The sequence below is a fragment of the Podarcis melisellensis genome, assembly GCF_964234715.1.
Source record: "Podarcis melisellensis genome assembly, chromosome: 3".
Taxonomy (NCBI): domain Eukaryota; kingdom Metazoa; phylum Chordata; class Lepidosauria; order Squamata; family Lacertidae; genus Podarcis; species Podarcis melisellensis.
Genome location: NC_138530.1, coordinates 85281452 through 85307943, shown reverse-complemented (window position 1 = coordinate 85307943; position 26492 = coordinate 85281452). Strand labels below are relative to the sequence as shown.

Here is a 26492-nt window from a genome sequence, read left to right as displayed (position 1 = left end):
ATCCGACTGGGTTGCCCCAGCCACTTTGGGCAGCTTCCAGAATATATAAAAACACAGTAAAACATTAAACCTTAAAAAACCTTCAGATGCTTCATAAATGTTATATAATTACTCATCTTCCTGACATATGATGGGAGGGTATTCCACAGGGTGGGCGCAACTACCGAGAAGGCCTTCTGCCTGGTTCCCTCTAGCTTTACTTCTCACAGTGTGGAAACCACCAGAAGGCCCTCGGTGCTGAATGATGGGGGTGGAGACACTCCTTCAGGGGTACTGGGCCGAGGCTGTTTAAAGCTTTAAAGGTCAGCACCAACACTTTGAACTGTGCTCGGAAATGTACTGGGAGCCAATGTAGGTCTTTCAGGACCAGTGTTATATGGTCTTGGCAGCTGCTCCCAGTCACCAGTCTAGCCGCTGCATTCTGGATTAATTATACTTTCTGAGTCACCTTCAAAGGTAGAACGCACTGCAGTAGTCCAAGCAGCAAATAACCAGTGCATGTGCCACCGACATCTGGAGGGCTGGGAGTCCTCCACACCTGATGTAAATGATAGCATAGCTACTATCTCAAGTAGGCAGAAGTAGACATTACTCATATTTCAGTACATGTGTAAAATGATCACAAGTCATGAATCCTTAATTACCAGGTTTTGAATTCAGCAATTTGTTAAACATGTTTTATTGAGATAGGTGATAGATATAGTGTGTGTGTGTGTGTGTGTGTGTGTGTGTGTGTGTGTGTGTGTGTTCAGATCCTAATTTGAATTATGTCAAAACCTAAAGATTGGGAATAAAGTGAGGGGAAAAAACTTATTTATTTTCTTCTTTTCCTGTGTTCTTAATTATTGGGATATATATCTGTATCTGTATCTTTTTAACCCATTCCTAGCATTTAAAGCTATACTACCACCCCATATCTAAACTGCAGAGACTAAAAATAAAAAATAAAAATAGAGGACACGTGAGGAGAGAGGGCAAGTTATAAGAGCTTTGAATTGGTTACTGTTGCTAAGGAAACCACTTCCTTGGTACCCGCACGTTCAGCACATCTGTCTCTCTTGCTGTGTCTGGCTCTGAGAGAAGCTTGCAGCTTCATGTCAGAGGGTAAGAGAAAAACCTGAAGAAACTGCTTTAAAAGAATATACCTTGAGCACTGAATATCAGAAAAGCCAGAGGAGCTACAGAGAAGAATTTAATAGGATCTCACATTCAATTGTTTTGCAGCGTGCTCAAATAATGGAGATCACCCACAGGATGGTAGCCGTCGTTTGCTTGCTCTTGGCATTCGGCAAAAGCTAGCAAACAAACAGTACCAGTCTGAAGTGTTTTCCATCTGGCTGGCCTTACAAAGCATGCATTAAATTTATCACTGGGTTTGCAGCGTTGGGGGTGCTCTTGGGCCTATCAGTGCCTTTTGTGTCTCCTGACATCTGAGGTATGGGCAGGGAGGCACACGCTTGTGTGCTGTGCATTAACCCAATGGTGGTACCATTTTATGTATTTGCTTCAGTCCTGTCAACTGTACTGCATCATCCAAAGATGGCATCCTAAACACTACTCTGTGACAACTGAAGCATTGCTATTATTGCTTTTTAATAATTTTGTCTATTTTAAAGAGGTGTGCTGAATTCTTGGCGTCTTTCACCAGGTTCAAGATGCGTTTAGATGCCGTTTAAGAAACTGCCAGGATCCAATCAATGCAGATTCTTCAAGTTCATTTCCTAATGGACACGCTCAAATCATGGTTAGTTTTTATTGCTCCTTGCCTGCTATTTCCAGTTGGCTCTTGTGGGCAAAATGAACATTTCAATAGTGTACAGGGTTTGGTTGTTAAAGGTGCCCTACAAGCATACGTTTGCCTTCATTATTCCATTTATTTAATTATATTTCATAAATAGAACGCCTTCTCTCTTTTGAAATCCAGCTGAAGTATTGGTTGGATTTCAGCATCAGCTAAAAAAAATATTTATTTAGCCATGCTTTTAGTGATGTGGGGTCTTGATGTATTTAGTCACTGACTGGAGGAGGAGTTGTAATATATATTCGCTTTATATTGTTCTAATGTTTATTGTATCTGTCAGATTATCATTTTGATTTTATATTTATTTATTACATTTATTTCTGACCTTGCCACCAAGGAGCTCAGTGTGGTGTATAGAGTTCTCCTCACAACAACCCTGTGAGGTAGGTTAGGCTAAGAGTGAGTCACTAACCCAACGTCAGCCCATGAGCTTCATGGCCGAGTGAGGATTTGAACCCTGGTCTCCCAGGTCCTTGTCCAACACTCTAGCTTCTATGTCAATGAAGATGGAATGGGAAGACACACACACACACACAAATATACAGTACAAAATACACACTTATACATACACTATGAACACCTTTTCTCACTCATATAGTCTAGTTGCCACTTTTCCTGCATGGAATTATAATTTCTGAGAAAGAATGCTAGGGTCAGGTAGGGTTAAAAATAGTAATAAAACATAACTATTTGGATAGTGCATTTCAAATGTTCAGAAGTGCTTCGTGTACATTATCGCAGTAATCCTTACAACAGGCACCTAAGAAGGGTAAGACGCAACAGAATACGGAGCAGACTCTGCTGCTTCAGAGACACAGGGCTAGAACCAATGAGCAGAACTTGCAAGAGAGCAGACTTTGGCTCGATGATAGGGAAAATATCTAATGGTAAGAGCTGTTTTAAGAGTGGTACAGGCTGCCTTGGGAGATGGTTGCCTCTCCTCCACCGGAGGTGTTTAAGCAGCGGCTGTAGAGCCATCTGTCAAGGATGCTGTCATTGCAAGATTCCTGCACTGAGAGAGGTGACCTCCAAGGTACCTTCCAACTCTAAAATTATATGATATATGAGTCTATAGAACCATATTATACTTCCCATATTGCAGTCTAGGGGGTGAGAGTGGGTTTCTTAAGGCAAGCTCGTGCCAGAGGTAAAATTGCTAGCTCAAACTGCTGGCCATTATGCTATACCATAACCGTTTTTGAAATGGTACTGACTTTGGCAGAATTCACTTATCCTTCTATCCTGCCTTTCTCAGAAGCTCGATGTGGAATTTGGGAATTACACTGTGATTGATGCAAGGGACTACAAGAAATGAGTATACAGATGGTCTTCTGCATAGTCATCTGAATGGCATATGGCAGAAAGGAACTTAGTGAATCCCAGCAGCTCCCTTAGAATTCCACACTAATACTAGGGAAATTGCTTTAACTAAGCACTGCATAATAGCCCACTGCATGTACACACAGCAAATGCACAGTAGAGCACTTGGAGCACTCTGGAAGGCTCTTCTTGCAAAGAGCAAATTAATGCCCTTGAAAATGTTACAAAACGGTAGCTGTGAAATGTTCAGCTGTATGTGTACAGTGTTAAGTGTGGAAGTGTGTGTGGTTTTTTTATGTGGAAACTCACCAAAGCCACCTGCCTCAACAGAAAGCTTGGAAGCTTTATAGAGCTGATTCTTTTGGTTATGCAAATATAGGATTGCAGGGAGATATTTAAGTAAGAGTTTTCCTGTGGCATACTCAACAGCAGCATGCCTTCTTCTGAATTCTTTAATTTGGACTAAAATATTACTTGATGTATCCCTACACTTGATGTAAATGGAGCCATCAGTCCAAGGGGCTACATTGTAGAAGTGATGATTAAGTGAAGTTAGCCCATTGTTGAGTTTGAGAACACACCAGCACAGAAAGTGCAGGATCCAACGTAGCAGTGTGGCAATCATTCAATCTGTGCAATGATTTTTTGCCTGCACAAGAGAACATTTTTCCCTCTCCCCTGTCCAACATGCCCCTAGATTTGTTATAGGGGTTTCCCTAAACCTCTAGAGCAGTGGTTCGCAATTAGCTAAGTACTGCAGGCCCCCTGTTTTTCAAATGCCAAACCCTGAACACCCTACTTTGAAAATTTTGATATCTTTATGGTAGCTTTTGTTATATGAATGGTGCCATGGATGTTGATGAGTGGCAATGCTTGTCTTAATAAACTTTTATTTGTTATTGTTACAGACAGATTTTGAAAAAGATGTGGACATTGCCTGTCGATCAGGTAAGGCTGTCAGATCACCATGTGAATGTAGGAAGATCATATAAAAATTTACTTTGTTAGTGTAGCTGAAGTGTCAGATATGCATTTAGACAAGACTTTTTCTACCAAAAAGACCATTTTACCAATATGGAGGTAGAAATTGCTTTGCAGGATATAAATATTTGATGCCATGGCCAGAAATGTATTTTGCTATGCACCAGGAATATGACAAAATGTGCAAGACAGTGCAGGCACAGCGTTCTGAAAATTCAGTCTCTAGTAAACTTCATGAGTGTGGCCAAAGAAACCAGGGTACAGGAAGAGGCTAATAAATGTCTAATCCTTATGTGCAACAGGCTTGAGAAACAGCTCCTTGTAAGCTGTTTGCACGCACCAGAGCTCTTGCATCTGCAAGCATTCACTGGATTGGGGTAATTATATGCAGGCAGACTATCATGTAAGAAGCCTTTGAAAAGCTGCTTGTAATAGGAATAGCAATTAAACAAGCATACACAACCTTACTATCAGCCCCCCTCCCCAAAAAACATGTTCTCTAAATATACAATTAATACTATACCAGATTAAAGTGCATTTATCGTTCTTCTGAATTAAATGCAAATTGCCATCAATGAATTCAAAAAAATCTGAATTTTAAATGGTTCAGAGTTTCTTTCTGATTGTGCTGGCTAAAAAAGGGTTCATGATCAGCAGTTTGCTTTGGCAACTGCAAACAAAATGTTGTTTAAGAGCGCTTAAGAACTGGAATGGGATATTCCTTGGTTCTAATCCTGAGCTCTGCTGTGCCAGCAAATAGTCATCAGGCTACAGATTTTTTCAGTCAGTGGGTTCATTCCAATTCTAGTCCTACTCAAGAGTAGATCCATTGAAATTAATGCACCTAACTAAATCCTTGCATTAATTTCAATGGGTCTACTCTGCATAGAACTAGTACTGGATATGGTAAAATGTCCTAGAGTAACACTGGAAACAATGCATTAACACTAGCTATTCACCATGATGCCTGTTTAGAACTGCATTGCCTCATCTGAAACAGTTGTCACAATGCCTTTGTCATCCTTCCTTAGTACTTTAATGGTCCTGTGATTTTTAGGTGTGGACTTTAAGAACATGAGCACCCAGGTCAGCTCCCTAATGACAGGGGGAATATGGTATTGCTCTCCAGAGCATTCATGATTAGAAACTGAACAAGAAAAAGATGCCTTGCAGAAGAAGATAGGGCGGACATGACTGGACTTTGCCTTCAAAAAATAAGGGATTTAAATTTGTGTGGGTTCTTTAAATAAAATAAATGAGAGTCTTAATTAGAAGTGTGTGCTTAGAAATAGTGTAATGACCACTTTAACATTTGCTAAAATGTATTTTCTCATTTTCTGTTAAGTACTGCATTGTTAAGAGATTTGAATTGGCCTCGCCTCTTCCATACGTATCCTTGCTTCAAGGCCAATATTGATTGAAATTGGAAAGGCAATCACATCTGTCTTAATTGAAAAGGCTGTCTTGATGTATATTACCTGGATAGTGTGACATGTGTTATAATATCAGGGCCTGTGTTATCCAAAACAGAAACAAATCTTAAGGGAGAAATGAAATGATTTCGCTTCTTCTCACAATGCATCCCCAAATGACAATATTCCTCCTTTATATTTACTGGCATTATTACATTGCTCAAAGCTTTCTCTAAATTGGGGATGGCCAACTCCTAGTTCGAGGGCCTGATTTTTCTGGACCACCAGAACACCACTGATTTTGGCAGTGGCAAAAAAGAAAATAAATTCAAGTAGATATAGCAATGGGGTGTACAGAACCCAGCAACCTGACAGGGATGTAAATTGTCCCCTTCACATTCATCAGATTAATACTAATTTGGTTAGCAGAGAAGGGGTGATAACTCTCTTCCTCAGCTGAACTGCACAGATCAGCTAAGAAAGGAGGTCTGAGTGCCTGTGTGGGTGTCCTCTGGGTGCATGCGAGCCTGTGTGCAAGAGCGCAGGGTGGCTACACCCACTTTGGGCCATGTCCCCCACTGGTACACAGCCCATGAGGGTTAGCGTAGGGTGAATGCAGTCCCTGGGCCAAGAAAAAACAGCCACTCCTGCCCTAAATTTAATGGTGGTGATGACATATTTGCAACCAGAGTGAAAACTCTACCTGCAGGACCTTTTGAAAACTTGTGGCCCTGCTCTCTCATTCACAGTTCTCCATAAGGATATTGGACCCTGCAGAGCAGCTACAATAACAGGAACCCTTTCTAGAATTTCACTGAACGATGACGAAGAGGAGAAACCTGCCAACCCTGAAGGAATGAGCTACTCAACGTTGCCTGGGAATATAATTTCTAAAGTTATCATTCAGCAGTCTGGAGGCATGCATATGCCTATGAGCATGAGTGAGCTGGCCAATCAGTGTCTGAAAAAAGACAACACAGAGCTGCGGCGGACTGTGTATTTATGTACTGATGACAACCTGAGAGGTGCAGATATGGACATAGTCCACCCTCAGGACCGAATGATGGAGAGTGACTATATAGTCATGCCCAGAGGCTCAGTGAATGCACAGACATCTCTAAAGGATGACAGCAAATTGAATCTAGGCATGGAGACCTTGCCTCATGAAAGGCTATTACACTACAAAGTTAATCCTGAGTTTAGTATGAACCCCAATGTAATGGACCAGTTCAGTATGAATTTAGATCAACACCTCCCTACCCAGGAACACATGCAGAACTTGCCTTTTGAACCTCGCACAGCAGTAAAGAATTTCATGGCTTCAGAGATGGATGATAGCACAGGACTAGCAAGAAGTGAAACCGGATCAACCATATCAATGAGTTCTCTGGAGGTCAGTCACATAAAAACTTAAGTGTATGCATCATGCTGTTCTAGGTGTGTTGGATGTAGGTAGCTGTGGGTCTCTGACCCCCTTCACATACACAGCAATAGCAGCAGCAGCAACAGCAGCATGGAAGTTACTTCCCCATGGTACAATCTTATAGTAGTGAGGAGTACTGGTGAATATCAAAGTTCCATTAGTACAGGCTTCCTCTACCTGGGCCCTCCAGATGTTTTGAGACTGCAATTCCCATCATCCCTGACCACTGGTCCTGCTAGCTGGGGACCATGGGAGTTGTAGGCCAAAAATAACAGGAGGGCTGAGGTTGAGGAAGCCTGCATGAGTAGTACTCATCATTCACTAATTCAGTGAGAAAGACTGACACAATCATGCACACCTACATGGGTTACTGATTATACACATTCATGGATAATAAATTTGGCAGTGGCTACAAGTTATAATGACGGTATGCTATCCTCCAGTTCAGAGGCACTGTGTTTCTCAGTTACCAGTTGGTGAGGAACAACTTGGGTGAGGGGCTATTGCACTCATGTCCTGTTTGTGGACCACCCTGACCTCTGTGAGAAAGAGAATACTGGAATGATGAGCCTTTGGTCTCCTCCAGGAGCCCCCTCTTGCTCTTATGATTTGATTCTCTAGAGAGCAGTGACATCAGCTTGCACCATAAGGCAGTGACTTCCATACTGTTATACGTGTGTTTGTGTATAGGGGACTTTTGCTTACTGATTGAATGGTGTGGTTCGGGGTGCAATGGATATTCCATTTGTTTGTTTTCTTAACATTTATATTCCACCTTTTTTCCATCATGGAAGAAAGTGTGGTATACATGAGGTTCCCAGGCAGGTTCCCATCCAGACCAGACCCAGACATCTTTAGCAAGGTGGTTGCCTCACTTGCCTTCAAACCATACCCTGGGGTGCATTTTCACCAGCCATACATCACCATGTCTGTGCTGTGCCTATGTCACAATACTGAAAATGAGCAGGACTAGCTAGCCTCATGTATGCTTAGACATGCAAAGGAAGGTAGGGCATGTATGATCCTCAATGATAGGGTAGATCCAAAGGCAGGGACAGTGGGTGTTCCCAAGCCACAAGAGAGCTTTGACCAAGTAGGACTTTGGAAGGAAGAGAAGTAGAAGAAGGCACCAGGCTTGGGAAGAGTGGTTCTAGGACCGAGTTGGGAAGTACGCCTATATGATTGCTCTCAGAAAATGTACTTAGTTCAGAGGCACAAAACTATCCAGTGCTGAAGCCCCAACCTATTTAATAAAACTCTTCTTCCTGTCCCCCCAATGTAACCAAGCTACATTTTTAAGCTGCTTTTGCAGGGGTGAGCAGGAACTTTGGCACAGTTTTCCTGGGTTTTACCTTTGCTTTTTATCTTAAAAACATAATGGGATGGTTGAGTGCTGTGTGTTCTCCAGACCTTTGCCATCTTAGCAACTATAAACAGACAAGGTAGAAGTTGAGAGATGAACTGGAGGCTCTCTGGAGACAGAACTCTTTCCCTGCCTGCTGTTTCTCTACTCCAAAAAGGAAGGGTTTTAAAAATGCATTTGAAGGGCACACATGTATTTCAAGCCTCCGCTTTGGAGTGATTTGTAATGCAGAAATGGGGATGTTGGAAGGGTTAGGGCACTGCTTTATCCCTCCCCTGCTTCTCAAAAAAACACATTCAAACCCGTTTTTCTTAGTCACCATCAGGACTCATTTTAGCAAAATGTGTAGTTAGCCACTTGTTTGGTTTTAATGCATCATAATCAGCTGTGCTGACTGGAATCCTGCAGTTGTTTATATCTCTTTTATGAGAGAAGGGCCGTGATGTTGGATGGGTAGAGATTTTGTGTTGAAAGGTTTGGGCAAGCACTAAGACTCAGGGTACGACATCAGGGGGAGTAGATGTGCCACAAGACAAGACCTTTGTGACAGACCAGGAGTGAGAGTGATGTTGGATGTTCCTTGGGAGAAAATAGAAGAAGCTGGATTGCCTATAAGTGGGCTTATTAACTACACATGTTTTTGGCTTCATTGTCATTTTCAATTATTATTACTACTACTTTCAAATGTATAAAATATCAAGAGGGACGGGTGGTTCTTTCTATTTTATGGAAAAAAAGTTTACTTCAAATTTTTCTCACACTGGAATTAATTGGCAGATTTTGGTATCCACTTTTACACAGGAATATCTGCGATAAATACAAAATTTATGATGGCTCATATTTATTAATCTAAAATATTTGGATACAACAGCTTAAGAAAACAATACAGTGGTACCTTGGTTCTCAAACTTAATCCGTTCCGGAAGTCTGTTCCAAAACCAAAGCGTTTCCAAACCAAGGCACACTTTACCATAGAAAGTAATGCAAAATGGATTAATCTGTTCCAGGCTTTTAAAAACAACCCCTAAAACAGCAATTTAACATGAATTTTATGACGAGACCATTAATCCATAAAATGAAAGCAATAAACAATGTACAGCAGTCACACAATCAATCAATCAGTAGCTGAACTGGGTTCCACACAGTCACAAAAACAAAAAAACACAAAATAAATAGCAAAAACAGACAGACTTAAGTGTAACACTCAAATTGGAAGTGTGGCACTCAAAATGGAGCATGTTCAGCTTCTGAAAAAATTCACAAACCGGAACACTTACTTCCATGTTTGCGGTGTTTGGGTTCCAAGTTGTTTGAATACTAAGGCATTTGAGAACCATGGTACCACCGTATATCAAAGCAAGGTAAAGTAACAGGGCATCACAATACGCAAACACACTAGCAAAACACAAATAAGCAGGAGCCAGATAATCTCAAGGACTGCTATGTCAATAGCCCACAAAAGCCTGAGTGAATAAATGAACTTTCATGAGGTAGCCAAATGTCAAGATAGTTAATACCTGCCTTTTTCAAGGGTGTGCAGAGAGAAAAGGTTTCACACACTGAATGCTACAATGGAATAGACTTCCCTCTGGTTTCCACTCAATGTACTTTGGCAGGTTGTGGCACAACTAGAAGGGACTCATTGCAAGATCTTAATAGCTGGGCAGGTATATATGGTTGAAGGCATTCCTTCAGATAAGCAGGTCCCAAGCTGTTCAGAGCTCTAAAGGTGAACCATAAAACCATAAACCTGGCCAGTGCAGGGCTTGCATCACCACCCCTGATTGACTTGTAACAAAGAAATGGAGTTGAGTGTCATTTGCATATTGAAAACCACTCAGAAAACTCAGTTGGATGGCTACCTGAGAATTTGGCCGATACCACTTCATTGCAATAATAATAGTTTATTTTTACACTTATATCCCACCTTTCCTCCAGAACAACCCTGAGAGTAGGTAAGGATGAAAGAATGGTGACTAGCCCAAAATCACATAATAAGTTTCATGGCTACATGAGGACTTGAACCCTGGTCACCAAGTCTTAGTCCAACTCTCCAACCACTACACCATTGTGGCTGTCAAAGCCGTATCATCATATAATCTATGTGGCTATAGATTGGTCTGTCATATTTATGGAATTGTCCCTCTCCAGTACAGGTGTCAGAGACAGAAAGGAATTCCCTTCCATTAAGCAGAAGCTACCATTGAGCAGATGACAAGAAGATGTGTTCCCCAATGTTCAGTCTAATCATAACCTCTGCTATCATGATAGCTTTCTGCATAATTTACATTGCCATTTTATCATTACTTCCATGTAATTAATTAGTCATGTCAGTAAAGGGCACTTGTGTGATTTGTGGCCTCTGCTCATCAATTTTAAAATCTAAAAATGCAATACCAAAGATTGTTGGATGCATAATAAAAGAGAGGAAAGATTGCCAAGGTAATTAAGGGAATTGTTTAACTAGGAAATTACTTACCAAACTACCATAATACAAATAGTCCTTCTAGTTCCCATTTCCAGTGGGGACTCAGATCAACTTCTGACTTTTCTGGGTGTAGTTTATCCTCAGAATATTTTTTCACTCCAACAGGCAGAACACTGATAATGATGGAGCGATCAAATATTACTTTCCAACAGAAATTTGGTGGGTTGTTAGTGGCTCCTCTTTGATCTTGTATTTTTACTGCTAGCATCAAATGGACCTTGCAGAATTGCAACTATTGCAGAACATATAGGCCCATTGCTGTAACTGTACTCACATGCTGAAGGAAAGGAACACTTATATGAGTCATTTGAAACTAATATCCATCCTTTTCTGGGAAATCACTGGGTTGAATCCAAAGAACCTTTGGCAAAAGGAAAACAGGCATTAATGCTGTTCTGCAATCACTGGTGGAAGAGTTTGCTCAGTCCTATAATAAGTAGGTCCTATAAGAATTCTTATCTTTTTGCAAAAGCTCACGCAGTGCTCCAGTGCAAGGTGTAAAATAGCATTTCTATGAGTTTTACAGCTGATATATGCAAAGGGGGGAGCCAATATTAGTCATACTCAGAGCAGACCATGTGAAATCAATAGACAAGTTACTAGAACATTTTGATTTAAGTGAGTCTACTCTATTATTTACTCTATTTATATTTCACCCTGCCTTCCAAAGGAGCCAAATACATCAATAATACAAATAAAACTTTTAAAAAACTATTAAAAACACATTTTTTTAAAAAGTATGACTAACATTGGATCGTACTTCAGTAGTGGTTGGGTTATGTCATCTTCTTGGGGGGCATGCCAGTCAGGAAGCTAGAAAAAAACATTGCTGTCTCTATTAAAGAAGACTAGAACAGTAACCTGAAACTCCTGATGCCACTCAGAGTGCCATCTAGTATCAAACTAGAGAAAGAGCCTGTTGCCTATGGCCAATGGCCCACCTAGTCCAGCATCCTGTTCTCCTGCCAGACATCTGCAAGCAGGACCTGATCACAAGAGCATTCTCCCCTCCTGTGGTTTCCAACAACTGGTATTCAGAAGCATTGCTGTCTTCAATTGTAGAGGCAGAGCAAAGCCATCATGGCTGGTAGCCTTTGATAGCCCTCTCCTACATGAATCTTTTCAGCTACTCATCTCTAAATCTTAAAGCCTTCTGGATTATTTGATTTGAGTAGTACCATCACTTCAGTCTTAAAAGATAGCTTTGGCAGAGCCTCAGTAGATGAACTTGTTTTTTTAGGTCCCAATTGTGCATCTTGATGATCGTACCTTGTCAGGAATAAAATGGAGCTATAGTCAGTTTCTGTTATGTATTCTGCATTCAGTCTCATCAGAATATGATCTGTGTGTTTCCTTTCCCACCACCCCATATAGTAGCTACAGCCTGCCCTGTCTTTTCTCCATTAAATTTCATATGAACTCTTTCACCTGACTTTAAGATTATGTACACTTTAGTAGTTTAAGAGGCAGCAAGCTAATTTGCACACTGTTGTACGCACCAGAGGAGGGGTAGAGATGTCTTCACCCAATGTGCATTACCTGTTTGGTTTCCCCCCTCCTTGCAGCCCATGCCTACTCCTGTTCATGACGCTGTCACCTGTCAATATACACTATCCTCTGCCCATTCACATTGGCTTTCTTAAATATATACACATCTCAGCTTACTTGCAAAGTGAATGTGGCTTACATTTTCCTTTTGTATTGAAGCCTGGTCCACAGGTCAAAAAGAAGTCACATCAAGAGCAATGATCATCACACACATTTCACTGAACCTGGGATCAAGTCATGCAATGATGATGACAGCATGCAGGCATTTTGCAGTTTTATACCTAAATGTGTCTATATTTTGGTAGTAGTATACGATATTATTCTTAAGCCACAATGCACTTAAGATCTTCTTCCTTCTACCATGCCATCACAACTGTGGTGTGTGTTAGTTTGCTTTCACAAACCTACTCTCATCCAGCCATTTCCTGTCTTGACAGACTGAAGTTGGTTCAACTTCCTTGGCTTCAAAGGAAAATCTCTTGGAGTGCACTCCTTCAGTTCAAAGTGTTTGGTTTTCCTGACAAAATCATTTTGCATCCTTTTGAACTGGGTTGTGCTTTGAAAAAATACGCCCAGACAACTGTTCTCATTTAAAGGAAATTACTTTGAAAGGGAGCTGCAGCTTCCCAGGTGTCTCAATTCACAGATGAAGGGCGGGAGAGTCTGGGAGAAGGTGGAGATCTTTGCAAGCCACCTCCAAATTAAGCTCAACTCTGTCTTCTAATGATGTGGGGAAATGCAAACACACACACACAAAGGAAGCAGATCTTTGCCTCTCTGTCTTTTCAGAAATGTATCAAACACAAACATCCTCAGGGAGAAGGAACAGTTCATTCTCTCAAGAAATGTGGCGTAAACAAACCCCCGAGCAAAACTGCACTATGTTAATTAAGGTTGTGCTCAAGCACACACACACTTACTTGGAAGTATGTTTCATTAAATCAACAGCATTTTCAAGATGTGTTCTGTTAATGAGATATTACAAAGAAAATAAAATAAGGTAGAACTTCCACATATGCAAGCCAGGGGGTGCTGAAACAGTAAGGTGGTGGAGGAGCACATCAAGCCCTTCTTGCCTGCCACACTTATTTATATCTTTATTGAATTTATATACAGTGGTGCCTCGCAAGACTAAATTAATCCGTTCCGCAAGACTCTTCGTCTTGCGGTTTTTTCGTCTTGCGAAGCACAGCTATTAGCGGCTTAGTGGCTATTAACGGCTTAGCGGCTTTAAGAAAAAAGAAACAAACTCGCAAGATGTTTTGTCTTGCGAAGCAAGCCCATAGGGAAATTCGTCTAGCGAAGCGACGCGAAAACCGAAAAACCCTTTCGTCTTGCGCGTTTTTCGTTTTGCGAGGCATTCGTTTTGCGGGGCACCACTGTACAACCTTTACTCCCAATGACTGCAAGGTGATACACATAGTTCTCCTCCTCCCATAGTCTCCTCACAACAACATTGTTGAGATTGTTTAGGCTGAAAGTGAGTAACTGACCCAAGATTTGAACCCTGGTCTCAAAGGTCCTAGTCCAACACTCTAACCACTACACCACAGTGGTGCCTCGCATGAACTGCTGATAATACAGAGGCTTGGTTCCTTTGATTCTTCCTGCTCAAAAAGGTAAAGCAAAAGCTCTGAGAACTGGGCCTTGTACAATGAGACTCAGAGGGCCTAGTTCACAATTGACTCACACCACTCCACTATCATGCTGTTTCAACACACACCCATGGAAAACCTACAGTGCCAGAATAGCACTGGGGTCATTTTATGAACAATTTACACTGCAAGAGTGAGATCTGACGTCCCAGCAACAGCAATGGAAGGGGATAAAATAAAAACTATGGCTCACATCCTGAAATATTATATATATCTTCTAGATTCTGTGTAAAAGGAGCTATCAAAGAATGGCTCTTAGAAAGGAATAGTGTGAAAGCAACTTTTGTGCGAGCCCAAAATTTGATAAAGGCTGATATTTACATGCAGAAATTCCAGATTAATTTTGTGAATGTTCAAGAACTGATTTTCTGACTCTCAACTTTCGCTCTAGCATAGACCCAAACGAAAAGCTTGAGTCATAGTTTAGAAGAGATATGTTAAAGTAAATAGATATGTCACTCATATGTCACCCAGAACAGTTCTGAACTGATGCACCCCATATATATTTCTGATATATAGTAACTCAATATAATAAATCTGCTCGGTATGTTTCAGCACTCAAGTGAATAACTACTGCATGTGTAATATTTTTATTCATACAAAACCATTCTTCTATGACTAGCCCATAATAGTGACTAATAGCCTGCAAATCTTATATCCAGCCCTCTTAAGCCTAACTTCTGAAGTAGAGAGATCCTCATAAAATGATATTTAAGTTGGGGTGGGGGTGGAGAGGGGGGGAAACAAGCAAGTAATCTTTTCAACTGCACTTTTAAATCTCTAAAACAAGCAAAAAAGGGGGCTTCACTTTTTGCATTTCATTTTGCAGAGAGAAAAGGAAATCTTGTCCTGGGCTGGGATCTTGGATGTCAAGTTTAATCTGAGAGTGAATTATAAATCACCGATAATAGGGATTTGTATTAATGGAAACATGGGTACAAGCTTCACCATAATATTATATCTCTTGTTTCAATTATAGCCTGCACTGCATAATGTATCTTGAGTGATATCTTATGTAATTAATCAGGTGGCCGATTATAATAAGGAATACAGCAGGCATTCACCCTGTCTCACCGAAGAAGAGGGTTTGCATTAGTCATTGGGTGGGAGCCGTTCCCTCCTTGCTGCCAGCAGCTTAGTGCATGTTGCTGCATGAAAATTATCCTTCAGCGCTATTCTATTTTTGTCCTCCAGTGAGCAGAGTTCAAAGTTGTTCTGGAATTATACAGCGAAAGCTCTACATGGTTAGTTCAAAGCTAAATTGACTTAAAATGAATTATTGCTGCAGTCTTCCTCTCCCTAGGTTTTTTACTCTCTCTCTTTCTTTCTTATGCTTTCTGTATAGGATGAGGCTTTGTACCTATAATGTGGATTTCATCACTGTCATATAACCATGAAAATAAGCGAGATGGAAAAGGTGCTACTGGGTCATCATTTCCTGTCAATGCAGGAGTGTGAATAGATTACATTCGCCCCCTCGCCCCCTCGCAAACCTCTTGCCCAATGCAGTGCCCACGTTAATTTGTTCTACAGCCAATGTAACTAATGGGAAATTTTTGTTCTGGCATTCAACCTAGATACACTTTTCTTAATTTCGGCCCATTGTTCTTAATGAACAGCTTCTCAAGCAACAACCACCCTAATATATGCCTAATTAATTGGTATTTATTTACTTCTAATAACTCCCCCCGACTCAGAACAGTAGTTTATCCAACCTGGATGGCTTTTAAACTTACTTTTACCTGTTGTAAAAAAACTTCCTTGTTTATTTGTTTGTTTGTTGGGTATTATCTTGCCATTCAGCCTTTCACAAAACCCCCAGCTCTCACCTTTACTTTTTGACAGGGCTGGGGAACCTGTGAAGTTTCGGATGTTGCTGAACTACAACTCCCATCATCCCTGCCCATTGGCCACACCGGAGTCCAGCAAGCTTTAGAGATCCACAAGTTTCCCAACCCTCCCTTTGGGGATTACTCAGTATGCATTACTGCCACAGACTTATTCAGTCACCAGGTTTTGTTGGGGGAGGGGCAATGATCTCATCAACTATAATATGGGACATGAACCACCTATGTTTAGGTCCTGTGTTGATTCCAGGGAGAGAGTAATAATAAACGAATGAATGAGTAATTGAGGGTCAGAGGGATATAAATGTACTTGACTATAATTGGGTTTTGCTCGTCGTTATTTGTCAAAGGGCACTTACTAGGAGACAATTTTGTATATGGTGATTGATCTCCATGTACGAAAAAAGCACATAGCAGGAAAGTATAATGTGGTGTGTAGGGATGCATGGTTCAGGTTGCATTTAAAGGTAAACCTACTTAATTTGCAATTTCCAAAACAATGCACCTACCCAAACAGCAATCCTTCAAAATTTGGCCTTCTCTAAATTTTGCAGTGCCGGGTAATATGAAAAAAAATGCATATACCAAGATAATGTGTGCATTATATTAGGGGGAATTGCTTTGCAAAAAAAGTATGTATATTAGGAGAAATCTGAGTTAAAAATGCTGATAATACTTTATGAGAACTTTTTTTAAAATTCACAAACTAGTGTGGAAATGTGGAAAACAGAACGTTAAAATTGGAAAAAATGAGAAACTCAGAGAAACCAACATTGACAAATTCACCCAACCATTGCTGTCACAAAGAGCTGTCCAGTCAGATTATTTATCAAGTACCGCAAAAAACGAAACAATAGGAAACACTCTTGGGTACATTTCAATCCTTACAGAACACAGAACATTTTTTAATACGTGAAAGCAGCCCTAAGACTACGTGCAGTTTCTCTCTTTGCTAATTGATATAACATTTTAGCCTGCTATTTTAATACATGACACTTATTTTTGAAGCTTGTCTGGTTGCTTACTAGAACAATGGGCGGTTGTGAACGGGGTCAATGGAAGGTGTCAGCTTCGCTGTGCCACAGTCCAAGACCATTACATACTGTGAAAACGATGGCATTCACAAACAATATGTTCTGAGTTGCACAGTTTATGCAAGATCCATTTCCTTTAGAAACAGAAGTCACCGAAAAGTATTTTAAGCGCATCGGTGCACAATATGAAAAGAGGTGCCAGATTCTTGAAGTGACAGATTGCCACCCCACCACTCCATACGCACATTTCACAAGTGACATTACTCAGAGTATATCAGAAATAGTGCAAAAAGGTTGGCTCCGACATCTCCCTGCATTGACCTGTTTGTCATTTGTTTTGTTCCAGCACAATCGATATCTTCCAGCACAATAGATATCTTACTTTCTTGGGAAAGTAGCATAACATCATAATAACATCAGATCATCATCATGATACCACATAACTTGTAGGAAGTAGTTCAGCATGTTAAAGTATTTCATATGCAATTGCTCTATAAAGTTATTTGCTTTTTTAAAAAATGAAGCCTTGACTCTGGCACTGGAAAACAGCTGAATGCTATCACAGTCATTGTTTCCTGGGACACTGTATGGAAAAGAAATGGCTACCCCAATGGACTTCCCATGGGGACAGCCATTTAGTTCTCTGTCCAATGACCCTATCAGTAAAACTGATGAAATGCCATCATTCACTGCTGTATCCCAGGGCAGACGTGAGGCTTCAATTTTTGCAGAGCTTTCAGCTTTTTGATTGAGTAAAAAAGACCATCCCCCTAGCAGCCTGGCCATCTATAGTAAGATATACCCTACCACTCATCTAAAAAGAATTGGACACACTCTATTTATTTTGAACTGTGTTTGTGGCAGGGGGATGATACTATGGAGCGAAATGGGTAATTATTAATTGAAGGAAATTTGATTTTGAACTGGATCCATCTGTGTGGGTGCTCCACTAATTACTTGGGTTTGAGGTAATCTGGAGGAGGGCTACAAATTGATTTATGAATTTATTTGAAGTAGACATTGTTATTACTGTTTTGATTTATGACCCACACTTCACCCTAAGGTCCCAAGGCAGGTCACACCAATGTAAAATACAATACTGAAAACAAACTGCAACCAAAAGTATAGGGTGGGTCCTAAGAAATATACATCTCAAGTGTCAAAGGGCAGGGTTAAGAGGAGCACCTTCAGGATATCATGAAAATATAAATTTCTCAACTTTACCAGAAGCCTTAAGCAGACCCCTTAAGCAGGTGTTGTGTGGGCACTCAAGACTAATTGCCCAGTTAGGTACTTACATACACAATGCCGCTGTATTTGTGTCACTCATTAGCAGAGAAACGGAGAGAGTGCAAAATGGATTCTAACCACTTCGTTTTTCATTTCCTGAAGTGCCGACTTCAGCAGACCACATCCATCCATTTTTTAATAACAGCTATCAAGCCAATGAGCAAAAACAAATTTACTGTCACCTGATGGTTTTTAAATGACAATTTTAACGACCTAATTAGTTGTCGAATCATCTATTTTCTCTCTGTGGTCATAGAGGCAGATCTGCTGTATCTGACATTCTGATTTAAGAGGATATCCTAACCCCTATAAAATTACTGTTTTGTAAAACCACATTTAAGGTTTCTTGTTTAAACCTTTGGCTTTTTATTTTTGTACTCTAAGTGTTCTAAGCAATATTTATACAGCCTCTTTAGTTACTGGGGGGGAAAGAAACCTAATGCATTGCTTTTCAAATCATCTCTTTTCTATCATGAGGGCTGCAATCCTATACCCACTTTCCTGGGAATAAGCCCTACTGAACTCTGTGAACATTTTGTGCACATTCACTTAAAAGTAAACCCAAATGAAGTGGCTCACTTCTGTATAAACAGGCATAAGGTCAGTCTGTAAGCTCTTAACTTTCTGGCTGCAAAATCAGTAGAAAATATAACAAGACCTTAATTCTCTTTAAATTGCCTTCACTGAAATCAGTGGGGTTGCAAAAATGAAAGCATTGTTCGCAGTTGCCTTCTAACTGTCCCATTTCAGCTGGGATAGCCATGCTTTTCAGAGACTTCAGCGATCCCACTTTTCAAAAAGCAACATTTTATTCGTCGTCGTTGTCGTTCCCGCCCCCCCCCCCGGCACCTTTGGTATAAACTGAAGCAAAGAGTTATCACCACACTTAAATGACCCTTTAGAGAGTATATGTCTTTTAGTTACAGTGATATAGAGCCAGACCTACCATTGGGCAAAGGGAGGCAATTGCCTTTGGTGGCAGATGCTGGTTGTTCTTCCTTAGACCACCACCCACCTCCATTTCCCTCTGTTGCAGGGTAGCAACATATAACCTACATGGCATGTTATCTAGTGTAAGATGGGATTAGTGTCCTGTAACTAACATAAATGAATTGGTGTGTGTGTGTGTGTGTGTGTGTGTGTATGCATGTGGAAGCAGATGGTTGCCTGCCCTTCTACTGCCTGACACATTTAAATCTGGATTGTTTTGGGCCCACCATTGTCTACCAGAACACATCATTTTTCTGCCAGGCTCTACTCAAAACCCCACCCACCCACACAGAGGAATGTGCCTCCCCATTCCAGGAGTAGTTGCTTGGTACTTGACCTCACTATGGATAATCTCGGTTGCTGTATTTGGGGCCAGGGAGGACTTTCTTTGCCGTATTTGGGGCCAGGGAGGACTAATTGCACTCATCTGAAGGTTTTGCCTTCCTCATAGCAGTTGCCACAACTTTGATGGGTTAGACATTGGGTAAAGCCTTACTCATGTTCGTAGGAGAGGTTGTTAGCCTCTGTCTTCTGCTGCGAGCAAACGGAGTATCCAGGAGGGATCCAGGAGGTGGTCTTCTGTCCAGATGCCCAGGAGGGGGCTACAGCCATAGTACTCCCCAAGTAGACACATACTTGATGTTTGTCATAGGTCCTCCTCATCCCTGCATCGACTGCCATAAAACATCCAGCAAGTGGGCTGGCTGATATAGGATATACCCAATACCTAGGTCAAATCCCCTTACTTCTGTAATCAATAAAGTTGTGGCCTTATTTGATCCAAATGAATGTTGTCATGTGTGGTTCAATGATCTCAGGTGAAGCGGCAGTTTCACAACGCTTTGGCACACAAGATCATTAAGCTCATGGCAGATAGCAGTGGCATCCTCAAATATTCTTACCTTTTTTAAAAAACAACAACAACCAGCAAGGTTTTTTTTATCATTTACAAAACCCAGTTTAAGGAGGATCTCAGTTTTCACTTCTGTAGGTAACCAGTTACTATTGCAAACTTTGGAGCGGTAGTTGTACAGAAGGATGGTGATTTAAAACAAAAACTGCAAGTTCACATGATGAGCTAGTGAAATCTGTTTGAAGATGAAACTGAAAAATATTTCATAAGGTGAATCTCTGTTGTCATGTTAATATTCAGTTAAGAAATGTGTGCCGTTTCTTAATGTAAAAACTTCAAATTAATATGCACTTGTGTTTTTTTGTTTTGTTTCCCTCACTCAATCCTTAATAGAGAAGAAAATCACGCTATTCTGACCTCGACTTTGAAGTAAGTTTTCTTGCATTATTTCGGCTGTATTTGATTTAAAGCAATGTGAATGTGAAGTGTTTATCTTAATAAATATTTTGACAGCTTTTATAGAGACAGCTTTTGCTAAACTTCGTTTTTTGAAAGCTATGCTAGAGTTGTCCCTTTTCAATGTATCATAAATCTTCACTTTTTAAAGCATTTCCAAAGCTCCACTTTCACAGTCCATTTGAACTTGGATGAATGGAATTTTCCCCCTATTTTAAATATCTATACAATATTCTGTGACTCCCTCCCTTCTTGAGGATTATGGCTTTCCCTGTGAGAGAAGAGGACTAGAGCTTATTTACATATGTTGATCTATTTAAACGTTTTGCACAGCAAGAGCCTCATTGCTGAATTTTGAGATTGAGCTGGATAAAAGAAACTCTAGCTAGCAGTCAGGGCAACCAGCCAGAACAGTTAAGGGGAAAAAAGGTCATCAAGCTCTCTTGCATGCTGAGCTAGGCTGTTGTCAGCCAGACCAATGGCCAGATAGCATCACCCCTTCCATATTTAACAATCTGGACTGAAGCCTGTATAAGTACTTCCAGAGAAATCTGTAACTCTGTGCTGTACACATGACAATATTCCCAGGTCTTTATAGCCTCTGAAACTCTGCTGTGAACATGCAGGGAGGCAATTGTACATAGTGAGTGAGAATCAGGCCTGCAACTGAATTAGGTAATGAGGCATGGAGAGAAATGAAACATACTTATATGAAGCTGCTGTCTACCAAATCAGACCAGATCTCTGTGGTCACAGCCTTGCTATGAGAGCTTTTAACTGAAGATGCCATGACCTGCAGCTCCAGCTTTCTGTGTTCTGAGACACTGTCACTTATCATCTACTGTTCTAGATCTTCTAAGCACTTGATTTTGGAGTTTCAGGTCCATTTAGGTTATTATAAATTGGATATCTAAATATTAAAGCTGATTGTTTTTGGAAAGCCTGGGCTTGATTATTCAGTCGATGGAGATATGGGTGCTGTATAAAATCTCCACTGATTAAGATTATTTAATCCTAAACACAATTGTTATCCAGAGGGTCGGGTGGGGGGGGAGAGTTCAAAGTCATTAATGAAATGTATAGGATTAGTACCTAACACTCTGATCATAACCCCACTACATGAATATGAGTGCCACCTGTTTCAGTGGAAGATGCTTTCAAGAAATGTGTTTAGAAATGAGCGGTGCCTCTGTATACTCAGAGCAGAATGTCCCTCGTCTATTCAGTGGAATATTAATGATTTGTGGAATCTTGCTTTATGCATAAGCTTCCTGTTCACGCAAGTTAACTATCTGATATAATTAATTATGTGTTCCTCTTGTGAAGCTGAAGCTTCACCATGTTTGCATAGCCAATATACACTTAGGACCACTTTATCATCGCCTGAGAAGCATGTAGTAACTGTAATTTGAAAACTAATCCATATTAATGTGAATGGGCGCAGAGCAGTATAAAGCACAAGATATGCTGTTCACCACCTTCTTGCATTTGAGAAAAGAATCTGATTTACCATTAGCACATACCTGATAAAAATGCTATTAAAAGAAAAGCCTAATGTTTCCTGAACTGTTCCTTATAAAAAAATACCTCTAATCTAAAAAGCCTACATTGTCATAGGGACACAGAGCGCTCCCTTATACTGAGTCAGATCAACTAGTCCAGGGGTTCCCAGACTGTGGCCCATGGACTACATCTGATCTGCAAGCTTCATTCAGGTGGTCTGCAGCATTATCCTCATTAAACAGTCATATTAAATTTTAATTGTATTGTTATTGCTTCCTTACTGAAACTGTAATGCAATAAAACACAATGTAAGTTCTACAGAATGCAAACTGTAATACAATAAAATACAATGTGATAATAATGGAAGCAATATATACAATTAGAAACCATACAGCATTTGTAGCACTGTGCACTGCAGTTGCTATAGTGGGAAGAAAAATCATTCAGTGGTCCACCAAGACCACCAGCAATTTTCAAGTGGTCCAGAAGGTAGAGGAAAGGTATTCAAACCATGGCACTAGTGCATCTAATTCAGTACTGTCTACACGGACAGGCAGCAGCTCTCTAAAGTTTCAGATAGAAAGTCTCTCCCATCCCTACCTGGAGATTCCAGGGATTGAACCTGGTACCTTTCTGTATGCAAGGCAGGTGCTCTACCGATGAGCTTCAGCATTTCCCAGGTAGCATAATTAGGAAGCTGTTGTTAATTCAAAGGAACATCATAGTATGCCTATGAAGAACAGACAGTAATCTCAACCCACACCAATAACTGCGGTACAAGATTTTGATTGCAGAATGATTTTTTTCACTTGCAGAGTGAGGCTCCAATCCTACCCCATTTACCAGGGAGTAAGCTCTGCTGAATTCACTGGGATCTTCTTAAGAGTAGCTATGGTTAGGATTGCAGCTAAAACTTTCATATTACAAGCAGACAGACAGTGATTACCTCCCCTCCCCCCAAAAAATTGATATTAACAACATAATGTCACATGTGATTAATAATAATATATATGATTAGTTTTAAGAATGTGTCTGTAATGTATTGCTGAGCTTGAAATATCTAACCATTAGAAACCCTGCCTGGCCATGATTCATGTCAGTCAGCGCTTGTGCCCTTATAGCATTAGGTGCCACTTAAACAGCCACTAAACATCTATAAAGGAACCAAAGACAACTATCTTTTTTCCATATATATTTTTTTCTTTGGCTAGTGAATGCCTAGCAGCAGTAAGATCAATGAGTCACTGGTTCAGGAATCTGAATTCAACAGGTAAAAGTTCTCCCTGGCAACTGACAAAAGCTCTCCAGCTGCCTCAAAATCCAGGCTGCAAACTTGCTGTAGGGCAAACTATTATAAAGCTGCTCAGGTTGCTGCTATCTTAGCCCCACTGTGTGTGTGTGTGTGTGTGTGTGTGTGTGTGTGTGTGTGTGTGGAAAAATGGCCAGGAAACTCTGTTGTCTCTGCAAGTGGGAGATCTAATAAAAGCAGAAATGCATATAAGAATCATTTGCCCACACACTTTGATTTGCTTATTACTGTCTTCCCACCCACCCCCTTCAATCATCAGCCACACTAACTTAGCTTTGGGGTGGTCAGATTTTTAAAATGCCAGAGATTCTAACTCTGTAAGTGCTCTGAAGAAGGTAGTCATTCTGCAGGTGCAGCTTCTCCTGACACAGTAGTGTAGTGAAGGGGAAAGTGGCACATGTGGAAGAATGCTGTGCCCTAGGAGTTCTTTAGAGGGAAGAAATTATGCCCCCTTCAGAATGTCATCACCTTAGAACATTAACTTCCATGGGGTGGGGGAGAAATTTGATTCAGTTTGCAATTGAAAGAGAATCCAGTTTCCAGTTTCCAGTTTCCAAATCAGCATGCGAACTGAAACCTGATCATAAAATCATAGAGTTGGAAATGACCCTAAGGGGTCATCTAAGTCCAGCCACCTGCAATGCGTGAATCTCAACTACAGCATCCAAGACAGATGGCCATCCTTTGAAATTCACCCTTCTGCAGCCACATAAGGGGTAAAGTAAAGGTAAAGGGACCCCTGACCATTAGGTCCAGTTGTGACCGACTCTGGGGTTGCGGCGCTCATCTCACTTTATTGGCCGAGGGAGCCGGCGTACAACTTCCGGGTCATGTGGCCAGCATGACTAAGCCACTTCTGGCGAACCAGAGCAGCGCACGGAAACGCCGTTTACCTTCCCGCCGGAGCAGTACCTATTTATCTACTTGCACTTTGACGTGCTTTTGAACTGCTAGGTTGGCAGAGCAGGGACCGAGCAATGGGAGCTCACCCCATCACGGGGATTCGAACCGCGAACCTTCTGATCAGCAAGTCCTAGGCTCTGTGGTTTAACCCACAGTGCCACCCACGTTCCCACATAAAGGGTACAAAAATGCGTATTTTAGGGTAAAATGTGCATTAAAATGCATATATTCATGAATGAAAATGTAGAATACATTATATAGGGGGAGCATAAATATTAGGGAATACAGGCTTTGCAAAAGTGTGTACATTAGACAAAACTACATACCCATCTGTATTATTAGGAGAAAATTGCACTAAAATGCTGGAGAATTCTCGGAAGGGTTTTTTAAAGAATCATAAAGCGATGTGGAGAATAGAACTTAAAACTTGGGGCGGGGGGGGGAATGAAAAACAGAGAGAAACCAAACTTGACAGATTAGCCCGTCCCTACTTCCCACACTGCTGATTCAGAGTGCAAGGGAAAGAACGGCGGAGGAGAAGGCAGATCCAAAAGTGTGAACCAGGATAAAACGGCGCTTGCTATTACATAACGAAAAACAAGCTCAGGTCAAGGAAGTGGGGAGGAGAAGAACACTCAATGCAATTCTACTCTGTACTTCTTGAAAATGTAACCCCATGTCAGGGGTGGGGAACCCTTTGCAGCCTGAGGGCCTTATTATCTCATGAGTAACCTTACCAGGGCCACATGCCAGTATAGGTTCGGACCAGAAGAAAAAGTAGGCAAGGCAACTGATTCCTACCTTTTGTAACAGTAGGCGACTTTCCACTCATGTAAAATGAGGAGGCTTGCACCTTCTCACACCCACGCCCTTTCATCCAAGTAAGCATAAGTGCAAAAGCATCTCCTTGTCACTTTCCACCAGATTTTCAGGGGCAGACATTAAGCTAACCAGCCTGTAACTTTCAGGTTCCGTCCTGGTTCCCTTTCTAAAAATTGGTGTTACCTTGGCACAGCTCCAGTCCTCAGGCATGGAAGCTGATCTGAGGAACAAGTTACACATCCTTGGTAGAAGACCATATTAGAGCTCTTAAAGAACTCTAGATGCCATCCAGAAACAGTGATTTGTCAGTTTCTATTTTGTCTGCTAGGCCTAGATCTATCATCAACCCTATTTGCCTCAGACTCCCTTCCTGCAAAAACACTCAAAGAGGGTGCAGAGCAGGGCTGGGACCTAGGGAGTGCCCAAGGAACCGGCTATAGATAGGCACAGAGGGTTGTATTTGGCCCTTCAGCTAGCCATTCCCCATCTCTGGGCTTTACAACTAAGGTGAGGAGGGGAGAATGAAATTAAGCCTGCTTGTCTCACCTCTTCATCCCCACACATAAATGGGCTCTTCTACACAGAATCTGTGCACGTGCAACATTGGAAGGCAGGCCTGTGGGCTCAATTGTTTTCCTCCAAGAACTGCCATTTGCACATGAAATGGAGAAAAGATACAGGTTCGGTCTGCAGCATTTCAAGTTTGGACTCACAGGTCCTGATTATTCTGCAGATTTTGGCTATGTGTTGTCATCCCCTGCCCCACCGCCCAAAAGATATTTTTCCAGGCATCCACTTAATGAATCTTCATACCGAGTAGGAAGCTATGACGCATTAACAACTAAATCAACCTACCTTAAAGGCAATTAAAACTTTTTTTAAAAAAGTATATAAGGAGAAATTATATAATCACCATACTGAGCAAATACTGTGACTCATAACTATGCCATTTAGAAAGTCAGATATTCAGCTTGGTTTCTTCGAGAATTTTTCTCTATGGCAACTGATTTGAAGACATCCTTCCTATCACTGAAGAGAGCAGATTTTAGCATCTGATAAATACAGATGATGCCTTGCACGTCTAAAACATTCTGTTCTCCTTTATCTGTCATCCTGTTACATATTTTTAAATTGTCTGACAAAGTGATTGCAAGGATGTGTGTACATTTTGCCAAGCTCACCAACTGTTGCTCCTCTTGTTGTTGAAGCGGGAGTACCACAGGTGCCCCTTCAGCATGGAGAGGCACACATATATATATTGGCTGGATCCTAAGATGTTCAGGAAGCTTGCATAAAGGAAATTTCTCATACCTCCCACCCTTGAGAAGCCTCTTCAGTAGTTCAAGCTCCCCTCCTGAACAATGTGGGATGGTGCACAATGGAGGGCCAATGTGGGAGGTGCGAATCTCTCAAAATCAAGCTTTTGTTCTACATAAGTAAGTTTCCAAAAGGAAAGTTCTTTCTCTTTGCAGTCCCCCACAGCCCAATCCATAC

The 26492-nt window shown here is 41.0% G+C and overlaps 1 protein-coding gene and 1 long non-coding RNA gene across 5 annotated transcripts in view; one reads left to right on the top strand and one right to left on the bottom strand.

Annotated features, from left to right (window-relative positions):
* Positions 1–26492, top strand: part of ADGRB3 (adhesion G protein-coupled receptor B3) — a 452998-nt gene that overhangs the window by 421603 nt on the left and 4903 nt on the right. For 3 of the 4 annotated variants that reach the window (XM_081905943.1, XM_081905944.1, XM_081905942.1), the window contains 5 exons: positions 1649–1744; positions 4030–4069; positions 6264–6907; positions 15837–15968; positions 20399–20434. In XM_081905943.1, the coding sequence (XP_081762069.1) occupies positions 1649–1744; positions 4030–4069; positions 6264–6907; positions 15837–15968; positions 20399–20434 (948 nt within the window). The remainder of the gene's footprint in view (positions 1–1648; positions 1745–4029; positions 4070–6263; positions 6908–15836; positions 15969–20398; positions 20435–26492) is intronic. The other variant, XM_081905945.1, reaches the window with a different exon arrangement.
* LOC309367396 overlaps positions 9311–26492 on the bottom strand; it is a 69520-nt gene continuing 52338 nt past the window's right edge. The window contains exon 3 of the long non-coding RNA XR_014167130.1: positions 9311–11149. This is a non-coding gene — a long non-coding RNA (uncharacterized lncRNA). The remainder of the gene's footprint in view (positions 11150–26492) is intronic.